Source organism: Hesperophylax consimilis, chromosome 25 (assembly GCF_061612785.1).
Source record: "Hesperophylax consimilis isolate HC1 chromosome 25, BYU_Hcon_1.0, whole genome shotgun sequence".
Classification (NCBI taxonomy): Eukaryota; Metazoa; Arthropoda; class Insecta; order Trichoptera; family Limnephilidae; genus Hesperophylax; species Hesperophylax consimilis.
In genome coordinates, this window is record NC_142860.1 from 24164441 (window position 1) to 24191555 (window position 27115).

Sequence of the window (27115 nt, forward strand, 5' to 3'; positions counted from 1 at the left end):
TCAATTCAAATTTTTTTATCAACCTACTGTATTATTTTTAATTTAACGCTCTTTAAAAAATTAGCATTACAAAAAAATTGCTACATTATGAATTTTAAAGTTATGCATACATACGATATAAATCTTTGGATATATCTTGTAATATAAGCATTATTTGGTTCGAAATAAGATCTAAAAGAAACATAGGTTCGTATTAGCTTCAAGTCTCAAGCTACCAAATGTTTTCAAAACATCAGACAAAAAACTTCACAGACAACTAACTGCAGTCAACTTGCAATTATATTATGATTGTTAGACAACCAACACATCTTAATGACGACTGTCTGCTGTTGATAAAAATATCATCGTTTTTACAGGTGATTAGCGCTTGGTAGGACTGAAACTAATAAGTACCTAGTAATATTATTAGTTTATGTTGTCTACCAATAAATAAGCTACATTTTCTTATAATTATTTTAAAGGATAATCACCTAAATGTCTTCATGAAGAATAATACTAGAAATTGAACTGGAGCATCCATCAAATGAATTTATTCAATAATTTAACATGGAAAACATAAAATTAATTTCGGCTCTTATTAGCTAGGAGAGTTGAAATTCTCCATCAGTAGGTAACTTGTTTTATCATAAATAACAATAACAACAACAAAAAACACTTTGACAATAACGATAAATAAATAAATAACCTATTAGTAATGTTGTTCCTGTCTAGTAGGTAACTATTTTCGACTGTTACGTTTCTCGAGTTTTAGTCCATTTTTTTCTATGGAATATAATAGTATGATACCTACAGTATACATTTTTAGCAGAGATTAGGAATATCACAAATATTTGTATTCAAATTCGTATTCACTATTCAGAATTGAGTTAAAAAGAGCAAAGATTCAGATACCATAGAAAAAACAAGCAAAAGATATTGTCTATGTAAGTTCAACACATTCATGCTTTCAATTGATTAGCGCAAGCCGCAGTGATTGGTTCTTTTCATAGATATCAAAATTGATGGACTTGCCCTGACATGAAATATGGGTATCATTTCGAAAAGCTGGAGGCAAACCACGTGACCATATTTTTGACACCAGGAGGGTTCAAGAATGCTTTGAATAAACTTCGACACCAGTCGTACATTGATCACCGAAGAGCGCACATTGAAATAACCAGATCCTGTGCAAAAAAGTAAAGTTCGCTTAACTAAAGCAACGGTTTGCAGCGCAGTCCATTAGGATTAGTAGTCAAGTTTTTAACGCAGCCAGCAATTTGAGCGCCATTGTAAAAAGGACTAGTAATTTGTTCAGATAAAATAGTGCTGTTTCTTATAGATTAACAGGCTCGGTTTTGATTTGTTCTGCATTAGAAATTTCCAATATGCGTTTGAAAAAGGGTCCAAAAATGCCTCATTATCGAATTGTATTTTCATACAGAGTATTTTGTATTTTTTTGAGTATTTTCTATAATATTTGTATCTGTTACACGCTATTTTGAACGCAAATTTGAGATATTACAATAAGAATGGCTACGGTGAGTTTACTTGAGGTTTAGATTTCCGATAACAGCGTGGGTGAAGTCGATGGTGTTGGACTGGCCGCCAATGTCCTTTGTTCGCACCTTACCGGCCTTCAGAACCCTGGAAACCAGAAAAAACACTCAGATATTTGCAGAAGACATACAGTTTAGTATGGAATTATTTTTTTTGATGATTTTACATTACAGGATTAGTACAATGTTGCGGTTTAATTACATGTTAGTATTATTTACCATCAAATTCAAAATAAGTCAATTCTAAACAACAAAAAGATGTCTCAATTTACATTATTATTCTTTTTAGAAAAATATTTTTTAGTTCAACTCAATTTTTTTTTTTAATTTAGTTTTTTTATAATTTATATCTGAATTAATAAAAAAATATAAGTATCTAAAAAGAGCACATAATGTAAGACAATATAATTCTTGTACTTAATGCTAGAAGTGCCTATGTTAAATTTATGAAAGGCTCAAGAATGATGATTTCCTGGTATAAAAAATGCTGAAACAATATTTTGACTTCTATATTAGGGTGACCGGGTATCTCATCAAAATGACAGTTCAACACACCTACAAAAAGTGCTATAAAGTCATGAAAAGTAATGAAACAAAAACTAGGTTAAATAGGTAACTTGTTTCTTCACTTTTAATGACTCAATATCACTTTTTAAAGATGTGTTTTACTGTCATTTTGATGAAATATCATGGAACCCTATATTAGATAGGCGCTACCATTTCACTAATCTAGAGCACCTGGAAAAGGTACTCATAGCGTTGAAATAAGGGATGTTTTAGAATCCTTTCTGGTACCTAAATCAAATTTCCAAAAACTGACAGGCATTTTTAGCGCTAACCACCAGAATTATATATCAGTATTATTTCCCATAATATTATTTACATAAAAAAGTAATATGAATAATATAATAAATTTTATGCAGCAGGTAAAATAAAGATGATGTGTACAAAATTTCAAAAATATGTGTATACAATACATTTGCATAGAATAAAGTCTACAATTTAATCTGAATTTCGAATAACAGGGTTTAATATATATCGGCAATGTGAATTAACCTTGTTTGATATCTTCTAATAATATCAATTGTGAAAAGGCAATAGAATAAACCATTTTGTATGCAACCCCTTGGGTCATTTGTGTCCTTTTGTACACAGAACACCGACAGCAGTAGAGTATTCTTGTGTATTTTACGACACAAGCTGATACGGAATCGTAAAAGATCGATCTCCCTTTTGTATTAGATATAGATTTAAGCAAATTTCGAAAGTGACAACCCACACTTTGTATTTGCATTTAAAAGTTAGTAGGCACTTTCAAATAACTGTAATACATTCCAAAAAGTCATCAACTGCCATTGCTTTCTTGATGAGAAAGGTTTGTCAAAGTTTGTGATATTTTTGTATGCAACCAAAAAAAGTGAAGTGAAAATAACCTTTAAAATATGTTTACGTATTAAAGTGGTTTTTTACAGTTTATAAGAAAAAACAATCGTAAAAAAAATCCTCTTTTTTTAAATTTCATCTGCTTTCAAAAACTGTATTTTCGTTTTAAGATATGTTCAAAATCATAAATTTAGGTCAAACAGGAATATTTCCAAATTAATCTTGAATTTGACAATATTTTATGACAAAATCTCAAAAGACCCCAGGGGTTAATAAGTAAATACATATTGGTCAATTCCTTCTACATTTCCAAAGCCGATTTTCTACAGCAATTTAATTTCAATATAAAAAATACCATTAACCCAGATTACGGGAACTACATTACAGGAGATTGTGTAAATGTATTGGGGAACGGGTAAACCTTATTGCTTTTCAGGCCGCTGAGCCATCCTAGTAATGATGGCCTGAGTGAAGTCTTTCGTGGTACTTTGTCCACCAATGTCTTTAGTTCTCACATTACCTTCTTGAATAATGCTACAAAATAATACCACTACAATGTTAACAACATAACAAATATATTGAAAGCAAAATACAATTATTGAATAAAGTTAAATCGTTTGTGGGTCCACACTGCTCACAGCCTGTGGGACTATAGCATCTCCTATTTGAGGAAGGGTGAGGGGAAAGGATAGGGGAAGGATATGGAAAGTACTAGCGGCCGACTGAAACTAAATTTTCAGCCGTAACTCAATTTCGGCTTCTGTTCTAGTTTCAGCCGAAACCGAAACATATTTAAATAATTTTTAAAAACACTATGTCTACATCTCGCAATCACACATTTTTATTGGTAATCCTGTAAGAGTTTATTAAAGTTTGTGATAAATAACATGCAAAATGAAATAAAAGACATCAATTCAACCCTCCCACACCGGAGGGGGGTAATAAACACCCCCCAAACAGAGTTTTGTACGATATCTATGTTGTTTTTTACATCACATACTCTAGATTGTAGGAAAACTTAAAGAAATTATTCGGTAATCAATCTGTCTAATAAAAAAAAGGTTTTTTTTTTCTAAAGAGAAAGAAAAATATTCCAGGGTTACGAATAACTTGACAATATTTGAAAATCTCCTACTACCACCACTACAATAAGCAGAAAATTTTGCTTGTGTTGTGATGGAGGACTTAGCCAGCTGAGGAATTGAACACACTACGACTGGGTGGGACCCAAACACGATGTCAACTCAGCCACCGACCGGTCAACTTTTTTTAAAGACATTAAATAATATCTAACCATTATCAAATCCCGAAGAAATTATTCTCCCCTCTCCCAAATCCTTTACTGGAAAGGACTACAATAACATGTGTTTGAGTTACGCTCGATTTTGTTATCTCTTTTACCGTTTTGAATGACTTAATGATTGACTGCCAGATGAAGACGGGCGATTTTCTGTTAAAAATGTAGCAACTAATATACGAGTGTTACTGGAAAGGGCAAAAATAATTTTAAGAGAAATGATTTCTCCGCTATGTATGGGGGACCCTAGTGACCGGGTGATACGTAATTTTTATCTTCAGGTATGTAAAGGTTAAGGCGATGCACCACATTGTGTAACATTTGGAATCAGGCTGCTAACAATAACACTCCTTATGCAGATGGCGATAAGGTTTAAACTCCCACTTAAGGCGATGCACTACGTCGTGTAATATTTTTAATTGAGCCGCTATCAATAACAACCCTTACGTAGATGGTGATAAGGTTTAAATTCCCGCTTAACACCATCCGCCTGTTTTGATTTATGCAAGAAAAAAACATGGCCAAAAAGTGCCTTTTATTTTATTTTGTGGATGTTCAGGCATAAATATTTAATTTTTTTCCGATCATTTTATAAATAACTTAATTTGCCACATTATACAATAAAATCATAACCGAAAATGGGTTTGTGAGTAGGAGATTTTGAACTTTAAAGCAGTTTTCATAGGCCTTTATATTATTTTTTTCTGGGCTTATAAAAAGACTTATCTAAAAAATACTCGATTATTTCAAAGGTCAAGATGTATTCTACTCGCAGTATTTAATTAAAGCATCTGAAACATTTCTAGGCGACCAAATTTTCAAACCAAAAACACATGATTTTGCATGACTACGTATGGCATCGCCTTAACACAAGTCGCAAGTTTTGACTTATGCAACTTGACGAATTTTTGACGAAGTTATACAATAAAACCATAACTGAAAAGGAGTTTGCAAGTAGGAGATTTTGAACTATAAAGCAGTTTTTTATAGGCCTGATAGTTTATTTTTTCTGGGCTTATTATTTCAAAAGCCAAGATGTCTTCTTCTAAGCAATCAACTTTTCAAACCAAAATTACTTCGTAGTCCTTCGCCTTAAAGGGACAGGGGTTACTGTCTAGGGAATAAGGTGAAATATGGGAGGTAGCACAACGGGGATATTATGACCTGAGTGCTTATGGGAATCATCTCATTACCAATAGTAATAATGCAATAATACAAAGAACCTTTGACATAATCTCTGAAAAATCGTGCAAATATTAACAGTTTTCATGCAACCTATACCCAAATTGTTTTCAAATAATCTAGCCAATACCACACAATTATAAAATAATCTTATGTTTCCATAACGTAAAACATAATAAATGTATTACTATCACTTCCACATTATCTACACAAAATGGCTGAAATTCTATTCGCATACACAATTAAAATAGTGATAATTGTTATAAAAAAACTCATGAAATAAAGGTGAAACTTTGGATTCTACACCATGAGTTTCTAAACACCATGTACAATAACATTATATAAATTGATATTTTATCTGAAGGTACATATGGATGCCTTATGTTAAACAATCTTATCTGGAAATATGGTATTTTACAGAAGGTAACTGCAAAGTTTAATTTTTCAGTTAAAATTGTATTTTTATCAGACAAGGATATTTTTTGACTGTGAAAACCACACAAGAGTCCCAACTGCCCCCAGCAGTCTTTTTTTTAATTCTTGTAGGTATCGCACAAGAGTCCCAACAGCTCACAACCGTCTGAAGGCAGTTAGACTATGGTATTATAATATCCATAAATTCGGGTTTGTTGTAAGGCTGAAGATAGTGCTGATGGGAAGGAGATGGAGGAGAGGAAGGTGGGGAAGTACCTAGCTATTCAGATCTGGTCACCAAGCACGGCTGAAGCCATTTCAAGCAACGTTTCGATTCTAAATGTTGGTCTTTCACCGGGGCGATACTGGGAGTATCTACCACTCTAGGCATGATAATTTTTAAGATAGCTCTTCAAAAGTAACAGATTTGCAGATAAACTGCTTCACATAGGGCATCACATATTATATAGGACAAATGGGATAGCCATATTTCTTCATATTTTGCAAAAAAAAATTTTGCTTGGTAAATTATAGACGAAAAATTAGATATTTTCATTTTTTTTTTTGTATTGAAAAAATGTTAAAAGAAAAACTTTTCATGTATAAAAATATCAGCCAAGATTATTTGATTCAGAGAAAATCGAAGAAATTTTGGCATGCCATTGTTATCAATATTGTACATATTTTAATTGTGTAATTGAATTATAAAAATCACTATCAAAGACAATATTGCTATGATATCTTGAAGGAAAGTATTTAAGTTATTATAAATGCATATTGAAACCTTAAACCTAAAATCTTGATTGATTTTAGCAATAACTTCGTGCGTAAAGTCTATGGTTCCGCTGTGTCCTCCAATGTCTTTTGTCCTCACTTTACCTTCCAGAAGAATGCTGTAAATGTATGTGTGCGGTGTTTTTACGCATAATTTTGACAATTTTCCAAATAATAATTTTATATAAATCAACAGAAATAAACCAGTTCATATTAACACACTTCGGCCGGGAAAGGTAGTTCTACCCGTTCGGTCGATTGATGCTTAAGGGCGGGAAAGGTAATTCTACCTTTTACGCCGGTCTCATTTCAATAGCAGAAAAGACGGAATTATTCAATGTTTTTGTATGAATATTATATAGCAATCTCTTTGTAAAGGTCCCAACTATAGGTTTTCCAATAAGAGGTGTTATTTTGATATTCGATCGTAAAAGATCAATGGTTTCGTTGCTTGTGTGGCACGTAGCGCCGTCTTGTTGAAAGTAAACGTTGTCCAAATCAATAACATCCAATTCAGGCCATAAAAAATCATTAATCATCTCTCTATAGCGCAATCCATTCAACTTAACTGTTGCTCCAGCCTCATTTTCGAAAAAGTAAGGTCCAATGACTCCGCCGAACCATAAACTGCACCAGACAGTCACGTTGAGGATAGAGAGGCTTTTCAACAATAACTCTCTCGGTTTTCCGAGCCCCAGATGCGACAATTTTGCTTGTGGACGAAGCCACCGAGGTGGAAATGGGCCTCATCACTCAAGATGATTTGCATTTAATTCACTCAATTGAATTTTAATAATTTCAATGCGTTGTTGAAGCGTGTATCGTTCCATTTTTATTAATGGCGTAGTTTCTACTTGTCAAATGTCAAAAAATGACAGCTTCAAAAGTAACATCTACCGAAATAGCGGATATTCAAAATAACACCTCTTATTGGAAAACCCTGTATATGTAAATAATTATCAAATCGTAATGCAAGTCTTCTTTTTATATTTATCTTCGTGCCTTTCATTTACATCGGTATTTCGACGAAAGGATAGTATATTATTTGTTATTGTAAAAATTCAATTCCGGGAATGAGGGTTTTTTATGACCATGAAACCCAATTCGAATCTCTATCTCTGTTCCGCACCCCTCTCCACAACTCGCACAACTCCTATGTGCAAGCGAGCGAGAGATGTCGGGCGTATTTAAAGAAAGCAGGTGTGAGCAAATACCGATAGGCGGGGACCGTAATAAACATATTACAATGAGTTTTATTATTCACAATGTACATTTGTTACTTATAAATTTTATTAATTAGCGACCGGTTTCGACACATTCGTGTCATTAACCAGCTATTTTAAAACTAACTTTTTAAGTGCAGAAATATGGGGTTTTATTTAGTTTCTATCACTATAAACTTTAGAGTGTAATGATTGTAGCTCACATTATGTAGGTATGACTACTAGACATTTCAAAACCAGAATTAGGGAACACGAACTATGTTTAAAAAATAATAATTTCTCCGAGTTTGCTAATCATTTGATAGAGACAGGCCATAGCTTCAACCGGGATAAAACTAAGTTTAAACATTCTAACATTAATAAATATTTTAATTTGTGCGCATTAGAAACATTAGAAATCAACAAAAAAATGAAAAAACGAATGTGTCGAAACCGGTCGCTAATTAATAAAATTTATAAGTAACAAATGTACATTGTGAATAATAAAACTCATTAAAAAACAAAAAATGTCTAGCAATTGTTACATAGTGAATGCCAAAGAAATACAAAAAAAAAATCATATTACAAGGTTAATTGAGTTACATTTCAAATAATATGCGATTTTCGTTTAGTACTTTCATAGCTTGGGTATGCTGAGTTACTATGTAGAAATTTTTATTAAAATGTTTTGGAAGATTAAGCGATTTAAAACCAATTAAAGAAATTCGCATGGGACATTTATTTTCGCCCGGAGACAGAGTAGCGCCTTCGCGAATAATACCCGCCAGAAATTTATTTTGATGAATAAATACAAAAACAAAAAGTAATGTTATTTTTAATACATCAATAAATTTAGGACAAGTTCGCCTAACAATTAATTCAGTTTCTATGGTCAGCTTCAGTCAAAATAACTTCAGATGGGATGTGTTAAAGCAAAATCCATTTTCTCGAAAGGGAGCCTATTTTGGCCGGCTTGAAGTGTGTTAATATGATACATTTTTAAATGACATGATGTATCACTGTAGAATACAACCTGATTGTGAGAAACAAAGCTCTTTAAAAAAAATAAATAAAAACCAAAATAAATAATTTTAAATAATCCAAATATGAACGTAAATATTAAAATTTAAACATCAAAATTTACAATGTAATGCATTTCTGAATATTGAGAATGCTCAAAAACAACTATAATTGCACCATTATGTTCAATAAACCTAAAATACATATTTTTAAAATAACATTTTAAAAATGTACTGATTGACAATTATGATGGCCGATGTAAAATTTGCGCAAAAATCTCATACAAAAATCAATAATTCTTTAATTATCGATAAAACAAATTAATTGATGGGTTGACGTGATAATATTCGTTTAACCATTTGAACACTGATGAGTCTTTGAAGAACATGCGAGCATTCTATTATGATCCTTATTAGAATAATTCGCGATGTGATTTTGACCTTAATGCTTCGAAAAATGTATGAAAAACAAAATCAGCATCGTTTAGACTAATAAAACATTAGGTTAAGCTAATATTTTTCCATTTTACGCTCCGGTCTTCAAGAGGTTAATCTCAAAAAAATTTTTGATATTTAAATGTTGTATTATAGACAGTATAAAAAAGAAAACAATGAAAATCTGATTTAACAGTCATTTTCCTAGAATAATTTAAATTGGATCACACAGTTTATTTAGGTACATTGTGGTGCAAAAGGAGTTGAACACAAAGGGGTGTTGCATTCAACATTCTCTATAGCACTCTGTGAATTCTATAAAGGATAAAACACGGTTGCACATAAAGAAAATCAATTATTATTAAAGAACTTGCGCAAACAAGGATGAATGGTACATATTTAAAAACGTAATAAACTAATCTCTGAGTCCTGCCATTTTTGAGGACTGGCATAGTTCGTTGATAAAAGAGATTTCTACCTGAAAACTAGTGGTGCTAATTTTGTTTGTGCAACGTCACACATGATTGTTTATGCAACATCTTCAAGTATTTAATAATTGAACGTACACATATGATATGAAGGTATCTTCGGTGGCATATACTTATTGCAAGAACACTTGTTAAGCGATCACATAAGTTAAGCAAGGCTTCTACGTAGTGTAATATCTATCATGCTAAGCATAAAGAGTACAAATCAAAAACAACAACCTTTCAGGAGAGCAATTTCAAATTTATAAACTGTGAGTACTTCTATTGGGTGATTGCGTAACAAATGCCAAATACCCCGCCACGCTTTTTCGTGGCTCAGTCTGTGTGTGTAGATAAAATAGCGCATGTTGCTTTTACGTCCAACAGATGGCGCTGTTTTTTTTTTTACGTGAAATTTCAAAGCAATCGGCGAAGAACTTTCGGAGATTTAAGATTTTGAACAAACGAACATCAACATTTTTATTTACATAGATATTTTTATACCAGGTGAAGATATTGTGTCCCAGAGATTGAAAATATCTAATATTTAATTTTTTTGACTTATACTCTTTATACCTAGCATGATACATAGATGTATTGCATTACTTGACAAATAATGTTATTGCAATACCGATATATCCACTGTCAAAATTAAATTAACAAATGCCATTTTACTAAATTCTACAAGTTTTTTTTTCAATTTTTCAGAACAAAAATTTGAGGTTAGAATTTTTAACCGAAAAGATCTTTCTCCCCAATTTATAAAAGAAAAAAACTGACTAAATTAATCTACTATTCAACAGCTTTTGCAATAATAAAATTGAATTATGGAAAAAAAAGATCCAGCAGTAACTATTTAGTCGGCAAAATTGCAGAAATTGAAATAATATAAGCAACCGATATTTTCGGCAACAATAAATTAATTTATTTAAGAGGGTTATTGATTATTCACCTGTCGACAGCGTTTTTGATCAGAGAGGCGTAGTTGTGGAGATTGATGTGAGAGAGCATGTTGACTGCGCAAAGCAACATGGCAGTAGGGTTGGCCACGTTCTTGCCAACAGCTTCGGAGAATGTGTGACGCGCGCCCTGGAATAATAATATGTAATAATTAGATGTGTCTCATCTCAAGAGAACAAGGACAGCATTCCCACCTGACATATCTGTACTCAAAAGATTGCAATCGATTTTTTAAGGTAGGGGAATCTATCAAACAGCTGCCAAATTCAACATGTATGTTACAGGGTTATCGGCACTCTTATCCTTATATAGTGACGTGTAACAATACTCACGGGCTCAAACACGACGCAGCGGGCGCTGAAGGAGGCTCCAGCCACCACGCCGGCACCGCCCACCAGCCCCGAGGCCAAGTTGTCCACAATGTTGCCGTACAGGTTGGGTGTCACCATCACGTCAAACTGGTGAGGGTTGGAAACCATCTGCATAGTGCAATTGTCCACTATCATCTGCTCAAACTCAATCTTGGGGTACAGCTTGGACATCTGCAAACAAAATTTTATTATAATGCTAGATTTTTGTGAAAATACAGTTCTCTCAGACGCCCGAATTAATATTATTATTATTTAATTAGCAGGGAGCATTCTGTTGATGCACTCACATATATATAGGGTTTTCCAATAAGAGATGTTATTTTGAATAGCCCGATATTTCGGTAGATGTTACTTTTGAAGCTGTCATTTTTTGACATTTGACAAGTAGAAACTACGCCATTAATAAAAATGGAACGATACATGCTTCAACAACGCATTGAAATTCACTTGAGTGAATCAAATGCAAATCATCTTGAGTGATGAGGCCCATTTCCACCTCGGTGGCTTCGTCAACAAGCAAAATTGTCGCATCTGGGGCTCGGAAAACCCAAGAGTTATTGTTGAAAAGCCTCTCTATCCTCAACGTGACTGTTTGGTGCGGTTTATGGTCCGGCGGAGTCATTGGACCTTACTTTTTCGAAAATAAGGCTGGAGCAACAGTTACGGTGAATGGATTGCGCTATCAAGAGATGATTAATAATTTTTTATAGCCGGAATTAGATGGTATTGATCTGGACAACGTTTACTTTCAACAAGACGGCGCTACGTGCCACACAAGCAACGAAACCATTGATCTTTTACGATTGAATATCAAAATAACACCTCTTATTGGAAAACCCTGTATTTATCTAAAACACTGTCTAGATAAATATAAATGCAATGATGCGATCATATACAAAGATAGCAGCCAATAAAAATGTGCGGTGAGAAAATGAAGACAATGTTGATATGATACAGTTAAATATGACTGAAGGAGACAGGGTCCCATTAGCTCAGTTGTTTGAGCGGTGCCATAACAAGCCAAGGGTCCTGGATTCAAGTCCTAGAAGTGACCGTATCTTTTTCTCTTTCAAATTTTCGTTTAGGAATCGCTAATATTGTATTCTATAATTAAATATAACAATCCTTTCTTTTCTCCGAATAAAAATCCAATTGAACTGTAAATTGGTTTACATTAGTAGCATCGATGACATGTTGTGGAAGTATGTTCCATTCCACTACTCAATTTGCAAGAAAGTTTTTCCTAGGATTGGATGCAAAAGGATGTTACATATAAAATATGCAACTATAAACGGTACCTACATTCCCAGTCATTAATGCTTTTATGCACTGGTATCCCGATGTTTGTCTATGATTACGATAGAAGAAAATGATAATTCTTAATCAAAACACAGGACGAACCAGGAGCTCTCGTCTCGTGTGGTGCTGAAGAATCAATAAAATACGAGATGTAATTTTTGAAAGTGGAACAATGCTAATCTAAAGTATTCAGAATATTTTATACGTCGTATTTATATTTCCTTTTCCAACATTTTGGTGAAATCGTGATTTTGTTGGATTTTGTATCATCCAACATTCCTGTGAAAAGGTTCTGGCTTGAACCATGGCCAATTCGCTGCCTTAATCTTGGATCAAGGTTCGCCAAGATCATTTGTCAATCCTGGAGTAATTGTCGCACAACCACATGTGTCATTCGAGAAGCAACCAGAAGTATCTACCCCATTTGCTGATTTGTGTTAGTGAATTAAGCCCTGGCAGAGCCCTTATCAGGATAGGTTGTAGCTTTTAGTTTGGTTTAACAGGTTTGGATCAATAGGGAAGCGGCTTAGCCGAGAAGTGGCTTAACCGAGAAGTGGCTCTCAGAGAAGTTGCTTAAGAAGGCTTAGCCAGTTTAACTAGGGAGGCCTTCACAGGAGAGTGGCTTAACAGAGAAATTGCTTAACCGGGAAAGCTTTTCCAGTAAGTGTCTTAACTAGGAAAGGTTTAACAGGTAAGCGACTTAAAGAGAAGTGGCTTAACCGAGAAGTGACTTAACAGAGAAGTTGCTTAACTGGGAAGGCTTTACTAGGGAAGGACTAACAGGAGAGCGGCTAAATGCAGAAGTGGCTTCACCTAAAACAGGCTTAACTGGAAATCAGTTTAGCCAGTATACTGTTTAACCGGTAAGCTGCTTAGCCAAAAGCATAAAGCATTTTGCAGTTTATTGTGTACTCTACTGTTTCAATTGCTTCTGCCCTGTAATACTGTGTCAAGTTGCAACTTGTAATTGTTTTTCGAATATACCAAGCTTAAGGTTGAACTGATAAGTGTGAAAATGGTGAGTCAATCATCAAAATCATCAAATCATTGATGAACCCTTTCAATATTGACAAAAGTAAATGGGAGTGTTTTAATGTATCTACCTCAGTGCAACTCTTGAGGAAGAGGCCGTCTCCAAGCTTCATGATGTTGGCCTTGTGCACGGCGGTGACCTTCTTGCGCCCGTTCTTGGTGGCGTAGTCAAAGGCAAACTTGGCGATCCGCTGCGACTCTGTAGCCGTGGTGATCTTCAGACACTCCACTACTCCTGGAAGTCAATGGGAAAATAGGTGGTTAGAAAGAATAGCTACAACAATAACAGGATATTATACAGGTTCAGTTTCAGTAACACCCCAGCATAGGTCACCTCAAGAGGTTTGGTGACTAAGTAGGGGTGCCCGGGTTCATGGGGTGAGGTTTGTCCAGGTTAGGTTTTGGCTGCGGATACGCCTGCCCACCAGCTGCGTGGCAGGCCGGATAGGAAGAGGCCGGTTGAAGACCCTTTGACCTGTTGCTGGTCTCTCAAACCATTTCCTTGCACTGCAGCAGGGATCTGTCACTCCTGGACACTCTGACCCCTGATTCCTACCCACCTTTCATGCCTTTTTCCGTCCTAGAACTTCCTCTCCTTCCTTTCTTTAACAAGACCCTGTGGTTTCTGAGTAGAGTTAATGTTAATGTTTAAAAAGGCCTTTTCCGCAGATTCACGTTGAGAGTCTGCAGTAGTCCACATACCCGGTACACACTCGTGCTCCAGGGCAGAGTACTCCCCTTCCGTCTGCTCCCTGATGATGACGCAGTCCACATTGGAGTGGCGACTCCTCACCCCGGGCAGAGACTTGACATGCACCACATTGGCGTATAGGTCCAGCTCGTTACGCAGCTTCATATTCAGGGTCTGCAGCTCGCCCGTGTGCGAGAAGTCCGGAGTGGCCAGGATGCCCTGGAAACAACAAAAGACGTTGGTAACTGCGGAGTTTTCATTTATACAGTACATTTATCATTTTTACTGAAAACAATATGGATTCTTAAATATAATGATTTAGCTCCAGAAACCAGCAATCATCAGCTGTTATGACTGGTTAATAGCTGAGTGGACAAATGTATCGGGTTCCCACTATAATGGCTATAATTTGGTGACCAGTCTGAATAGCCAGGTACTTCCCGAACATTCCTTTTCCCCATACCCATCCCCTTTCCCTTCCCCACTCCCTTCAGTCTCACAACATACCCCAATTGGGGATGCAATAGTCGGAAGCAGTTGAGACTAGTCCTGGGTCGATTGTGAATGACCCGCTCATCGAAACCCAGTCACGAGCTACCAATGAGCGAGCGGGTTATTTTTTCGTTAGCACCTGGGTCTCTATCTGACAATGTCCAATTTTGCACACTGAAATAAGTACCTATTGTTCTTTTTACACACAACTGTTTATACAACAGCATTTTCAAGTCTGATAACAGATTTATCTAGGTCAAGGCTGGAAATCAATAGGTCGTCTGACCTCATTTGGCCAAGCTGCTATTTATTAGGAGAGACTTATTTTGATTAACCCTTAAATGCATACTGTACAAAACTGCAACATACCGTTCAAACCACCTTTTATTCTTTGGTGTATACTTAATACATGCCGTTTTAGAATTATCAAGTTCACGGTAATATATTTTATCGAGTGGCATCACCTTTTTTTTCTTTCGCGAATGTCAAATGTCACTTTTTCTTTAACAAAGTGAAGATTCTCGAAAATAGGTTGGAGGTTAGAATTACAGTTTTGTTTTGCTGTTATTATTTTGATTTTCTTAGGTAAGTAGATACAATAATACAATACTTATATGTAATAACTCGTATTTTTCCGGTACACTTATTAGTTTTGCGAAATTTTTTTAGGTTTTTTATTTTTTTTTCATACATAAATTGTTCATATTAATTTTTATTAAATACATGGTGTTGTAAACCTGCAACAATTTTTTTTTAATCAAATATCATTAAAAAATTACAAAAAAATAAAATTCTTTATATTTCCTTCATTATGCATGTAAATATCTACAAAATATTTTTAATAAATAAATCATGCATTTAAGGGTTAAAAGTCAAACCATGGATATTTAATGAGATGAATGATTGGTATTAAATTAACTGAAATGTTTGATACTAAAGGGTCATTTTTTTTACAAGATTTGAACAAATCATCAAATTTCAAAGTTAAGTTCTGTGAAAGTTCTATTCGAGATCTGCTTTATCATTACTAGTGGATCCCCCGCAATGCTTTGCTTTTGCTAATGTCTTTTCGGGCGCCTTTGACTTTTCCACCATTCACTACTGTATACCATAATGTTACTGTTAAAAAACTACATTACATTGATTTTAATTCCACTCCGTATCTCATTACAGTGCAGAGATATTGCGTTAAGTATTCCTCGGGCATCCCCGACTTCTTCTGCCATTTAAACATCTCTAAACACTCTTGGCACTAATAACAACAAACTTTGAAATTTTCAGCCATATCGCTCGACTACTTTTCGAGTTTAGGGAGCACAAACATACACAGGCTGAATTTGTATATATTAAGATTAGAAACCAGTTAGAATTTAACTCAACCATTTGGAATGCATTTTTTTAAATAATATAAAATAAAGTCACTATCCGCGTCTGTCTGTTTGTGCGCTTAGTTCTTCTAAACTACACAACGGATTTGATAGGGTTTTCACTGGCAGTTAGAGAATTTATTCCGGAAGGTTTAAAATTATTCAAATTCTGTGAAACAACCCAAACTAAATCTTTTTTATGCAAGTACCGCACAAGGGTCCCAACTGCTCAGTGAGACTATGGCATTCTCAATTAGGGTGTGTGACCAGTGGCAGCTCGTGACTTGTGTTTTGACATTAATATTTAAAAAATGCCATTTTTGATGTCAAGCCAAAAATGTGTTTTTTTTTTTCTTTGAAAATTCAGTTTTTTGTTTTGTATGAAAATTGTCAGAAATTTGGTGCAGTGCACTTCCAAACTGAAATTTCCTGAGAATCTTCATACAAAACACCGAATTTACAAAAAAAATCTTTTGGTGTTAAACATTATCAATAATGTCGAATTTTACGAACTTAGCACTCTGTCACACAAAAGTCACGAGCCGCCACTAGGTGTTACATGGCTGATGTTAGTGGGGAGGGGAAGTAGACGGGGAGAAGTGCCTGGCTGCTCAGATCTGGTCACCAAACATGGCTAAAGTCATTTCAAGCAACCAAGCAAGTGGCCAAGGATTCTAACCAGTCAACCACAGAGGTCGTCAAAATGAAAGTGTCACTTCAACAGTAGTAGAAGGGAGAAGGTTCATGAATATATAAACATGAAACGGCACGCAATAAAGTGCCACTAACATCGTTCACCCATTCTACTGGTAAATGCATCTACACACAGCGGCGCCCTGCCTTTGCTTCTACATACACTCCAAACGCTTAACATCCATTGACATCGACAGTCTATTTCAGAGGTTCCCAAAGTGGTCTATATCGACCCCCAGGGGTCGATATCGGCATGCTGGGGGTCTATGTCAGAGAGAAAAAAATTTGGGGGTCCACGAGATTCAAATGGGGGTACATGCGAGCGGTCCCCCATTTACCTCAAGTCAACATTTAGGAGTTCCGTAAATGACACAATAGACCTAACACAAATATAATAGACTGAGAAATTACTTATTTATATTTTGTATTTTTATATTTCGTAAAGTTGTTAATTGAGGAATATAAATAGAGTCTACGTTCCTTTTCTCGTCAGAATTAATATATTCAAGCAAAACATTGCACATTGGAAGCCGCGAATTTTCCTAGTTCCCCAACATGTTTTTGAAAAACGTCCAGGGTAATAATGACGTTTATCATTTAAATGCACTTCACACAGACTTCAAAACTAAGTTTGAGGACATTTTGACTAAGGAAATGCAACGTTGAAGAATCGGATATCATGTGACAAGAAGAACTGACCGGAATAAGACAAAGAACTTAAGGGGCAGTTCTTTAGGGCTAGCTACAGAAAGAAATTCCCGTTGCTTATCCTGCTTCATTTTCATTTGGTGTAATACCTCTCAAGGGTGCCCCTGTCTGCACAATGTAAAGACAGAGCAACTATACCGCCACCCGGTTTTTGGGCAGGCAAGGGAAGGGAATATTTTTACTAAAAAAATAAATGATTATCACATGACACGTTAATAGTTTTAGGAAAATTCAATATTTGGCAGACAGGGGGTCTACGGAAAAAAAATATTTGGCAAGTGGTCTACGGGGCAAAAAAGTTTGGGAACCTCTGGTCTATTTGGTTGCTCCGTACCTTGAGGCATATCCTGTTCTTGGTGATGGATTTGGCGACATCCTCCAGGGGGGCACTCAGGGTGGGGTTCACCTCGGAGAAGAAGTAGGACTCAAAGTCCACGGGAACGTTGGCCGCCTTTAAACAAACAGACAAATAACATTTAATTGCAACTTCTCTAAATAGTAAACCCTCCCTAAACGAGTTATTCTCAATTAGGGAGGTATTAATTGACAGCTTGGAACATATACCAAATACTTATCCTTATGCAGATCATTTGAAATAACAGACTATTGTACACCATCATAGGACGGTTGGTATATATATATTTCTTAATATTAACCCTCTGTCTGCTGTACACTTGCTGATGTTCTTACTTAATTATATCAATATGTATTATATTGATATAATATAATACATATTGATATAATCGTACATCACTCTGTTAATAATTTTTTTTTTAAATAAATAAAAATATAAAACAAAGTCACTATGCGCTTAGTTCTTCTAAACTACTACCAACACAGTTAATTAACTACAGAGATGTGCAAAATGGGTACTTACCCAAAACCATTTGAAATGCAAAATGGAAATGGGTCAAAACTTTTCCATTTGAAAATGCAAAATGCAAAATGGTTTTTAGAAAAGCATTTCAAATGCAAAATGCCTATTTTCAAAATGCATTGAAAATGCAAAATGGTTTATCAGGTCAAACAATTAAAATAATTATAGAATTTAATAATGGACATCAATGTAGAACAAACATATTACATGATGGTAAATCCAAAAACACCACGACTACAGATTATGAAACCACAAAAAATTTGCGCGGGACTAATGCTGCCAACGTAAAAACATAGAAACTGCTATCTAACATTTAATATTACAGCGTCATGGCCCCATGTTCAGTATTTTTTGTAATGATATCACTCAATTGCCAGGGCTCCTACCAGGGAGCAACTTGACAAATGTAAATTATCTCTCATAGCGAGGTTGAGGACCGACTGATATTTGGGGCTCATGAAAAAAAGATGAGTAGAGATAGTAGGAAGAATGTTGCAAAAAAGCATTTAAAATGGAAAATGCATCGAGAAAAGCATTTAAAATGCAAAATGGTTTTTAGAAAAGCATTTAAAATGCAAAATGGAAAATACCCATTTTGCATTTCCATTTGAAATGGATTTATTTGAAATAAAGCACATCTCTGATTAACTACCATAGAGAAACAGTAAGTACCTACTTGAAAATTATACAGGGTGTTAAGGGTCGTACTCGACTTACTTTAACCGGCGTTTTCTGATATTATAATCGTTTTTGAAGAAAAAAAAAATCAAAAGAATTATTACACCCTGTATTATTACAATACCAAGCATTATCTTTCTTTCTGAAAAAGGGGTATGGTAATAAAATATGAAATTAAACAAACCTTGAAGACTTCCTGGACAGAGTAAACCAATTCGGGACCGACACCATCCCCTGGGATCAGGGTGCATGTGGTCCTGCCTTCCACCTTTCCCTTTTGCTGAAAACATTCATGGGAACATATTAGTACAACAGTAGAGATTGTTTATAAACTATTTCTCCAGATTAAAATAGTTTTCAAAACCTGAAAATATGATTTAGCCCAAGAAAACTGAAAAAAACTCTCAATTTTCTTTTTTTTTTCTATTGTATCCACAGACATAGGAATTAATAGACGAGAAGATAAAGGCGAGGGGTAAAATCAACTGTTGAAGAACGAAGGGAGTGAAGATGACTGTGATTCGTCAATAAATCAATCTGACAGTAAATAGGCATCTCGCATTATAATATCACCATTTACTTCTTAAAAGTAAAATCTGCTTTGAATGAATAGACATTTTTACATGGGAGCGCAAATTACTCGCCACGTTATGAACAAATTTGCGAAGTCCAAATTCGGCAAAGTAAGGCAGCTTCTATATTCAGAGTCGTAGTTAGTTTCAGAGTATTTAGTTAAGACACTTTTATAAATGTTCATAATTTACTTCCCAGCAACCAACCAGCTTTGTGTTTCGCGTCCAGACGTTTCTCGATGTAATAGTAACAACTGATTCATATTATACGATGTGAATATGCTTAAAATAAAATAAAATAATGCTTATATATGGAATGTAATACGACAATTGGGTTTATTCTCTTTTTTCGCATCTATTTTTACCAGTTTTCATAGTACAAGTAAACATTTTGCCGTGTTATTTCGTAAAATGAACCGATGATGCCTCGACCATAGTTCGCACAAGAATGATGACGTCACGTTTTCAAATATCACTTGAGGCCGTACGCGAGCCCAGCCGGCTCAATGGAACCGGTATGGGGAGTGGGGATAATACGCTTTTAATCACTTAGGGCAGGTCTACCTAATATTCATATGTCTATGATTGTATCAGTTAAATAAATAAATGTTCAAATGGGGCAAATTGCTAAATAACCATTGGTAAAATGTTTTGGTAATTTATTTGAGATATTAATTTTTATTGCATTTTATCTTATTTTGGATAGTTTATTGCATTTATATAAACGTATATACCTTGAATTATGTACTGATAATATACAGAGTGTATTATGTATCGTTATTGCATGTTTACTCATGGTGCGAGGATTTAATTTTTCACTTTGAAAGAACTCTATTATAAAAGCTGTGGTATATTTGGAAACAGAAGTTTGGCAATGTGTCAACTTGTCAAAATTGACAATGAAAGATTCACCAAACCAGATGAAAGCGCTAAAACACTGTAAACCTTATGTCACATAAAAAAAGCATAATTCTTCAAGATACTGATGCAATTGATAATTCAGAATATATTGAGAGACATTTTGCAGTCACAAAATAAACCTGGCAAAGGGAAATGTGTTTCAAATCACATCAAGTGTGATAAAACATTTTTTTTGGAAATTAAATAACCTATATTTAAAAAAAAAAAAACAGCAAGGCATAAAGGTGCCTGTAAACGATCAAATTTGTTTGTCAAATTTAACGTTTGCTCGTCACGTGTTTGATGAGCAAGGCCTGGCAAGGCCGCAAACGTTCAAATGAAGTTTGTCAAATATTAGTTCATTTATTTACAGCTTTCGCCGGGAATTGTCTTTTGACGTTTATTGTATCCGGTCTGAAGTGGGGTGAATAGCGAAATATTTTGTGTTGTTAAAAATGACGGATGCGGACAAAGCATTTCTTGCGTTGACATTAGCTCTGTGTCTTAAAAAGAAAAAAAAGAAGGTGTTGGTCTAGAGAATGGCTAAAATTAAGAGCTAAATATACCAATATATATTTTTTTCACGTCTTCTTCCGTAATATTGGCGCGAAATACTTTTAATAAATCCGTTATTGTTTTTATTCCTATGTTTCTTTTATTCTTGTCCATATAGTCCCTGCATTTTACTTTCCACAGTTGCGGCAGATCGCGATATATGGATATAAAATGTAATAAAAAGTCTCTTTCACTTATAACATTCGATGACGCAGCACTCTCCATAGTGATGGCAACACGAAACTGACGTTTGTTTGATAAACACCCACGCAAACGTTCAAACATGTTGTCAAATATCGTTCAAACTTTCCGTCAATCAGAATTTCTGACAAACACGTCAAACACGTAGTTTGTTTGACAAGCACATCAAACAAGGCCGCAGACGTTCAAATAATTTGACAAACACGTAAATTTGACAAACAAATTTGATCGTTTACAGGCACCTTAAGGAGTTTAGCGGCGAAAAGCCCTTAATAAAATATTCAATACGCAATTGGCGGTAAAAGGAGCTAAGCTAAGCTCCCAAAATATCTATGGTTAGAGGCTACCAAACACGTCACTTGTCTATTCCATTAATTGCAAGGCAGAAAGAACAAGCTGCGATGCTCTATGGTAGCTGTCAAATTATCATAAGGGAGAAAATAAATTTTAAGTTCATTTTTCAAAGCTAAATCTCACATTTATTGGATGTAATTAAGACAATAATTGTAATTCTATTTTAAATAAATGTGAGCAAAACACTTTAAAATTATGAATCTAACTAAAAGAGTTTTTTATCTTTTTGTAAATACATTTTTCACTCCTGTCTATTTAGTCAATTTGCAAAAGGGTGTGTAAATAGGTACTATATTAAATTCAATCAAGTTTGTTCAATTTTTAAAAAATAAATCTAATTGAATGTCAATATCAAATGACTGTATAAAATTCAAGCATCCTCAAAAAAACTTGATAGATACGTATTATGTATATAATATTTATATTATTATATCTGCACACTTTTTAATAATTGTATTTGATGTTTTTTGTATGTGCCTGGGTAAGGATGATTGTGTAATAAATTAAACTGGATATTATAATGTACATAATAAAACAGAGTTCATAATATTGATAGAAAATTTATATCGTTGTATACTTAAAGACAGAATAATGCCAATAATACATTTTCTTATAAATGGAAAAGAATGGTAAATACTGTATTTGTGTGCAAAAATGTATCTTACTATATCAAACAAAATGAACTAGGCCCTGCGGCTAAGAAATTTGAGAAAACAATATATTTTCATCACAAATAGGTAAATTAATACTGAAAATATGTATATAATATATAATGTTGGATAAATGATATTTTACTATGTTTGATGCTAAATAAATTTATATTAAATACATTTTAATATGTTTATTCCTATGTTATTGAGAATGGAAAGTTAGTATTTTGGAAGGCATAAGCCAAGGGTCCTTCGTGCAGATATGCTCGTAAATAATATTGAAGCAGTATGCAATAGATAGAATATGACCATAATGAAATAGATTCATTTAGTTACATTTTGTTTTAAATTTACAATACTGAATTTGTGTTAATTACAGGATAGATGGGATCCAAAAGCATGAAAATAATTCATTATTTATAAAGATAAAATTGACTGTATTAGGTACTATGTATTGGAATTAACTAAATTAGTGTACTATACTGAATACATTTAAAATAGGAAAATTATATTTCTATTATTTTTCATCAAAGAAACATGAATTTCGTTAAAATATTTTTTATCTAAGCCAGACGAACATGGGTACATATTTCACAAAAACATAAATTAAATGCATAAATATGCCCCAATAAATAGGTAAGCAATTTTTTTATTCCTTATCTAAAAATTTTGAATATGAAATGTTTGTAAACCGACATTCAGAACATGGAGAAAAAAAAAACAAATTTAAAAAGCCCATAATTCTGAAGCCATAATACATACAGTATTGCCATGAAGTAAAATGTTTCCTTGCTGAAAGCGTAAAACTAGTTTTAAAGCGAATTATAACAATATATAAATATTATTATTTATGGATGAAACACCAAAGCACAAAAACCATGCTTACAACTAAAAAAAAAAAGTTGTCAGACTTACAAATGCAGAGAAGTGGGCACTCTAGTATTTCATAAAATCTCTAAAAGATCTTCACAAAATACAATTTAAATACATAAAAATGAATAACCCTTTTTTAAATTTTAAATCGGCAAGCAGCATTTTTTATTTTTTTAATAAACCACTGTCAAAAAACATCTACATATATGAATTATTTTTTTAACAGTAATTACCAGAATTTAAAAATAAAAAAATACTTGCATTAAATTGTTCTGATGTAATTTTTTAAAACTTTAATAAGGTATCTAATTTCATATCATAAAATTGATACAAAAAGGGTTAAGAGTTCTCTGGTGCTTTTATTATTTTTTTTTTGACAAGCCAATATTATTTTATAAATAAAATTTCAAAGAAAATATAGCGCAAGTCTTGATAAAATAATATTATGGAGTTGTTGATGATAGCCCAAAAGTTGTAGTTACTATTATGAATTAAAATCATTCCATTTTTCTACGAACCTACAATTTATTTAAATTGTAAATAATTATTTCAATTTGTTAATAAAATTATTTTGTATACTTACATATCAAACTAAGATATGTATAAAAATTAAAATATTAGCTACGAAAAAAACTTTTCAATAATGTTGCCTTATGAGACCAAAATATTTTAATAATTTTGAAACATTGAAGTATTTTGTCCACCAAAAATAATTTTTTATACATACAAAGCCATATTACTAACGGAAATACTGATTAAAATCAAGAACCTTCAAGAAACAAAAATTGTATTGTTTCAATTTCCTAGAAATTGTTAGAATTAGTCATTGATGTTTCATTTTGACAACATTCCAAAAGATTTATATCACTGGGTGCCCATTACAAAAAAGATAACTACTGGATGTTTATATGGTTGTCGAGTGAATGCAAATACCTTAAAACTTTGTTTGCAACATGGAGAATATTAGAATGAAAATGTTGGACTAAAAATTATATCTTCAAGAAGCAATCAAATTGATAAATGATTTGAGTTAATCCTCATTTTTATTTCTCAATAATAATTGCTTAGATGAAGCAATAATGATTATTTTTTTATTGTAACCTCAATCAGTATTTCCTTTGAACATTGCGCAATTTTCGTTTTTCGTAATTTTGACCAATCGTAACAAAATTTTGATCAAAAACACCAAACTATAACTCTGTCACTCTTTAGAATTTCTAGATTGCTAAAAAAAGTTTATTTTAAAAAAATACCCAGGTACTGTGAAAACTAAAAAAAATATATATTTATGGGATTTTATAGGATGGCAACAATTTACATATTTTTCACAGCAGCAACATAATATATTTTAAATCATAGAAGAGCTTTTTTTTCTAAATGCTAAAATTTTTATAGCAATCAATATAATGTGATAATAATATAAGCTAAGTGTACAATGCTTAAGTCAATAATAATTAGTAAACACACATGCAGGCAAGCTCACCGGGAAGGTTACAAGTTGATCCGACGATATACCTACATCATCTTTTTGGCTATTTAATACCGAACAATGTATCCCCCTCTTACCAAACGACTGAGAACCCTGCAAGCAAAAAAATACAAAATGTAAAGATTGAATGATAAATCAATGTTTAAACGCTTTACTACCGTTTTTATTAATTTATTAATGTTCTTAACTTCAACATACTAAGCAACCAATGAAAATCACGGTAAACATTATTTAAGGGGCTCAAATATTGGGTGGGCCAAAGAAATAAGGTGAAACTTGAAAGATAGATCAGCCTTTGGCCCATGGGAATTATACAGACTGCCTTGTATAAAAGATAATAACAATGTCCTAATAACAATATAATGTTATTCCTGTAATATTCAAAAATCTGTTAATGAAAAAATAAGAAAATATACAGATTTAGGAAATGAGGTAAAAAGAATTTGGCATTCTCAGACTATAAAAATATTACCATTCGTTATTTCGGCTACTGGCATTAAACCTAGCTCTCTCATTCAAAATTTAGGCGTATTAGATCTATCAAAAAATTTATATATAAAAATGCAAAAATCAGTCATTTTAAATACATGTAGGATAATGAAAGATTTTTTAAATATTTTTGTTGAGGGATCAGTAGGATTTATAGGCCCTGTTAGTTCTACCGAGCCGAAACCTCTGATATGAAAATATCTGGAGTCGGTGAATTATTTTCCCATTTGATCTCTGGTGAGTTGACGTGTTGTTCTTGTATTGTTTTGTATTTATTTTGCTTATATAATGCACTTGCATAATGTTGATTGACTAGATGATCATTTGTAGAAAAGTATGTGGAAGGGTTTAGTTTTTCCTATGGGGAAGATTTAACCCGGACATAAAATCGGAAAAGAAAATTAGTATAGAAAGGTTTATCAATCAATTTATATTACAATGGGTGGTTAATTTGAAGTAAATATTTCCCTAACAGCAGTACTTTTAACATGCACAGATTATGTATAGGTATTACACTTCGTTTCAACTTAATTTCCACAAGAAACAACAATTTATGTTGAGATAGATGGTAAAAGATGCATTATAATTCCATTTTTATTCAATCAAAGTTCAAAATTCACCTTATAAAATGATGGCATTTCCCCCATTTTGGAGGTTTTTTTGGATGGAGCGATACTTTCGAAAGTTTCGTTCCAATCTAAATACCCATAAATAACTTAATTAACCCGAAATAAGAAACTAATAACCTATTTTGTGCATGTAAAAGGTTGTTTCTTGTAGTAATTGTTGAAATGAAGTGTAATTTCCATAATATGTGCCTAAAAATGCGGCAGTTTGAGAAAATATTTTTCAATTTGAATAATTATACCAACCACAACAATGAGGTTATATTTTGATGAATAGCGATAATTTTTATTTAAAAAAAAAAATAAAAACATTCCCGGGTTACGAATAACCTGACAATATTTGAAAATCGCCTACTACCACCACAGTAAACGGAAAATGTTGCTTGGGTTGTAATGGAAGACTTAGCTAGCTGAAGAATTGAACACGCTACGCCTGGGTGGACCCAAACGCCATGTCAACTTAGCCACCGACAGGTGATGTTCTAATCAATCAAATGGTTACATAAAAAATGCTTATTATGCCTTCTTTCGGTGGCGAAATAGACGAAAACTCATCAACACTATGATATTATACTCTTGATATTGTGCTAGCAGCGTTAACCAAATAGTGACTGTTATATTCTTAAAATATCAAGACACGAACACAGATTTTTTTAAACTTTTAAATATTATTGAATTGAACCCTTTAATCTCAATGATAAGTCGAGTGATGTCAACCATAAGATCTAGGTGGATATCTAAATATTTCGTTACATCAGAAAGTGGTTTTCGACAGCTCTTAAGACATTTTTTTTGGCAAAAGTCAATGTAGTTTAAAACTAATTGAGATCTCTAAATTAAGCAAGAACTAGAGCTACCTTATAAATAATAGGACTATAAATGATTAGATTTGAAATTGTCAGCGTACGATAATGAGTGAAAAGCGCTTATTTTACCAAAAATAGTATGATGTTAACCAATAAATGCAATCACATGACAAAAAATTAACTCAGGTTCTGAAAAAATACTTCTATAAACAGTTCATTATATTTTATAATAGCAAAAATCGAATGAAAAATAACGTCTTCAATATTTTATGGGGTCTCTGACATTATTTATTGATGTTTATTTTATCTAAATAATCAATGATGATTTTTTTCAATGACTCTTCTCAGGACAAAATGACAGATAGGTACCAACTTCTAAAAGCACGTTTTTTCTATTAAAATGATAATAAATAATATGATTGTCAGGTCTCGAGTGCATTTCAAGGACCATTCATTTTATATTTAAATTAACAAGAAGGTGATAGTTATCATATTACATGGTTATAACAGTCTTGAAAAAAACTGAAACGGTGGACAATATTGACATGTTTAACCTTAAGATGTATATAAAATAACAATGCATATTAAATAACTTACCTGGATTAAGGCCCTTGATAAATTTCGACTGACTAGTGCCATTTTAGGATTAATGAAAATGTAAAATTGAGAAAAACTTATCCTAGGAAACTCGAAGACGTAACAGTAACGAGTATTGCCACTATCA

At 33.3% G+C, this 27115-nt stretch overlaps 1 protein-coding gene across 2 annotated transcripts; it reads right to left on the reverse strand.

Annotated features, from left to right (window-relative positions):
* Positions 1 to 307: 307 nt before the first annotated feature.
* Positions 308 to 27101, reverse strand: Idh3b (isocitrate dehydrogenase [NAD] subunit beta, mitochondrial). Of its 2 annotated transcripts, none has more exons than XM_089647022.1 (9): positions 26989 to 27101; positions 24501 to 24563; positions 19061 to 19156; positions 17656 to 17772; positions 14073 to 14280; positions 13442 to 13605; positions 11001 to 11210; positions 10661 to 10797; positions 308 to 1623 (listed from the first exon to the last, which is right to left on the reverse strand). In XM_089647022.1, the coding sequence occupies exons 1-9, from the start codon at positions 27028 to 27030 to the stop codon at positions 1524 to 1526; spliced, it is 1137 nt and encodes a 378-aa protein (XP_089503148.1). In that variant the 5' UTR covers positions 27031 to 27101; the 3' UTR covers positions 308 to 1523. The 2 variants fall into 2 exon arrangements, with proteins under 2 accessions (XP_089503148.1, XP_089503147.1); XM_089647021.1 differs by having other exon boundaries at positions 24465 to 24563.
* Between the last annotated feature and the right edge of the window lie 14 nt (positions 27102 to 27115).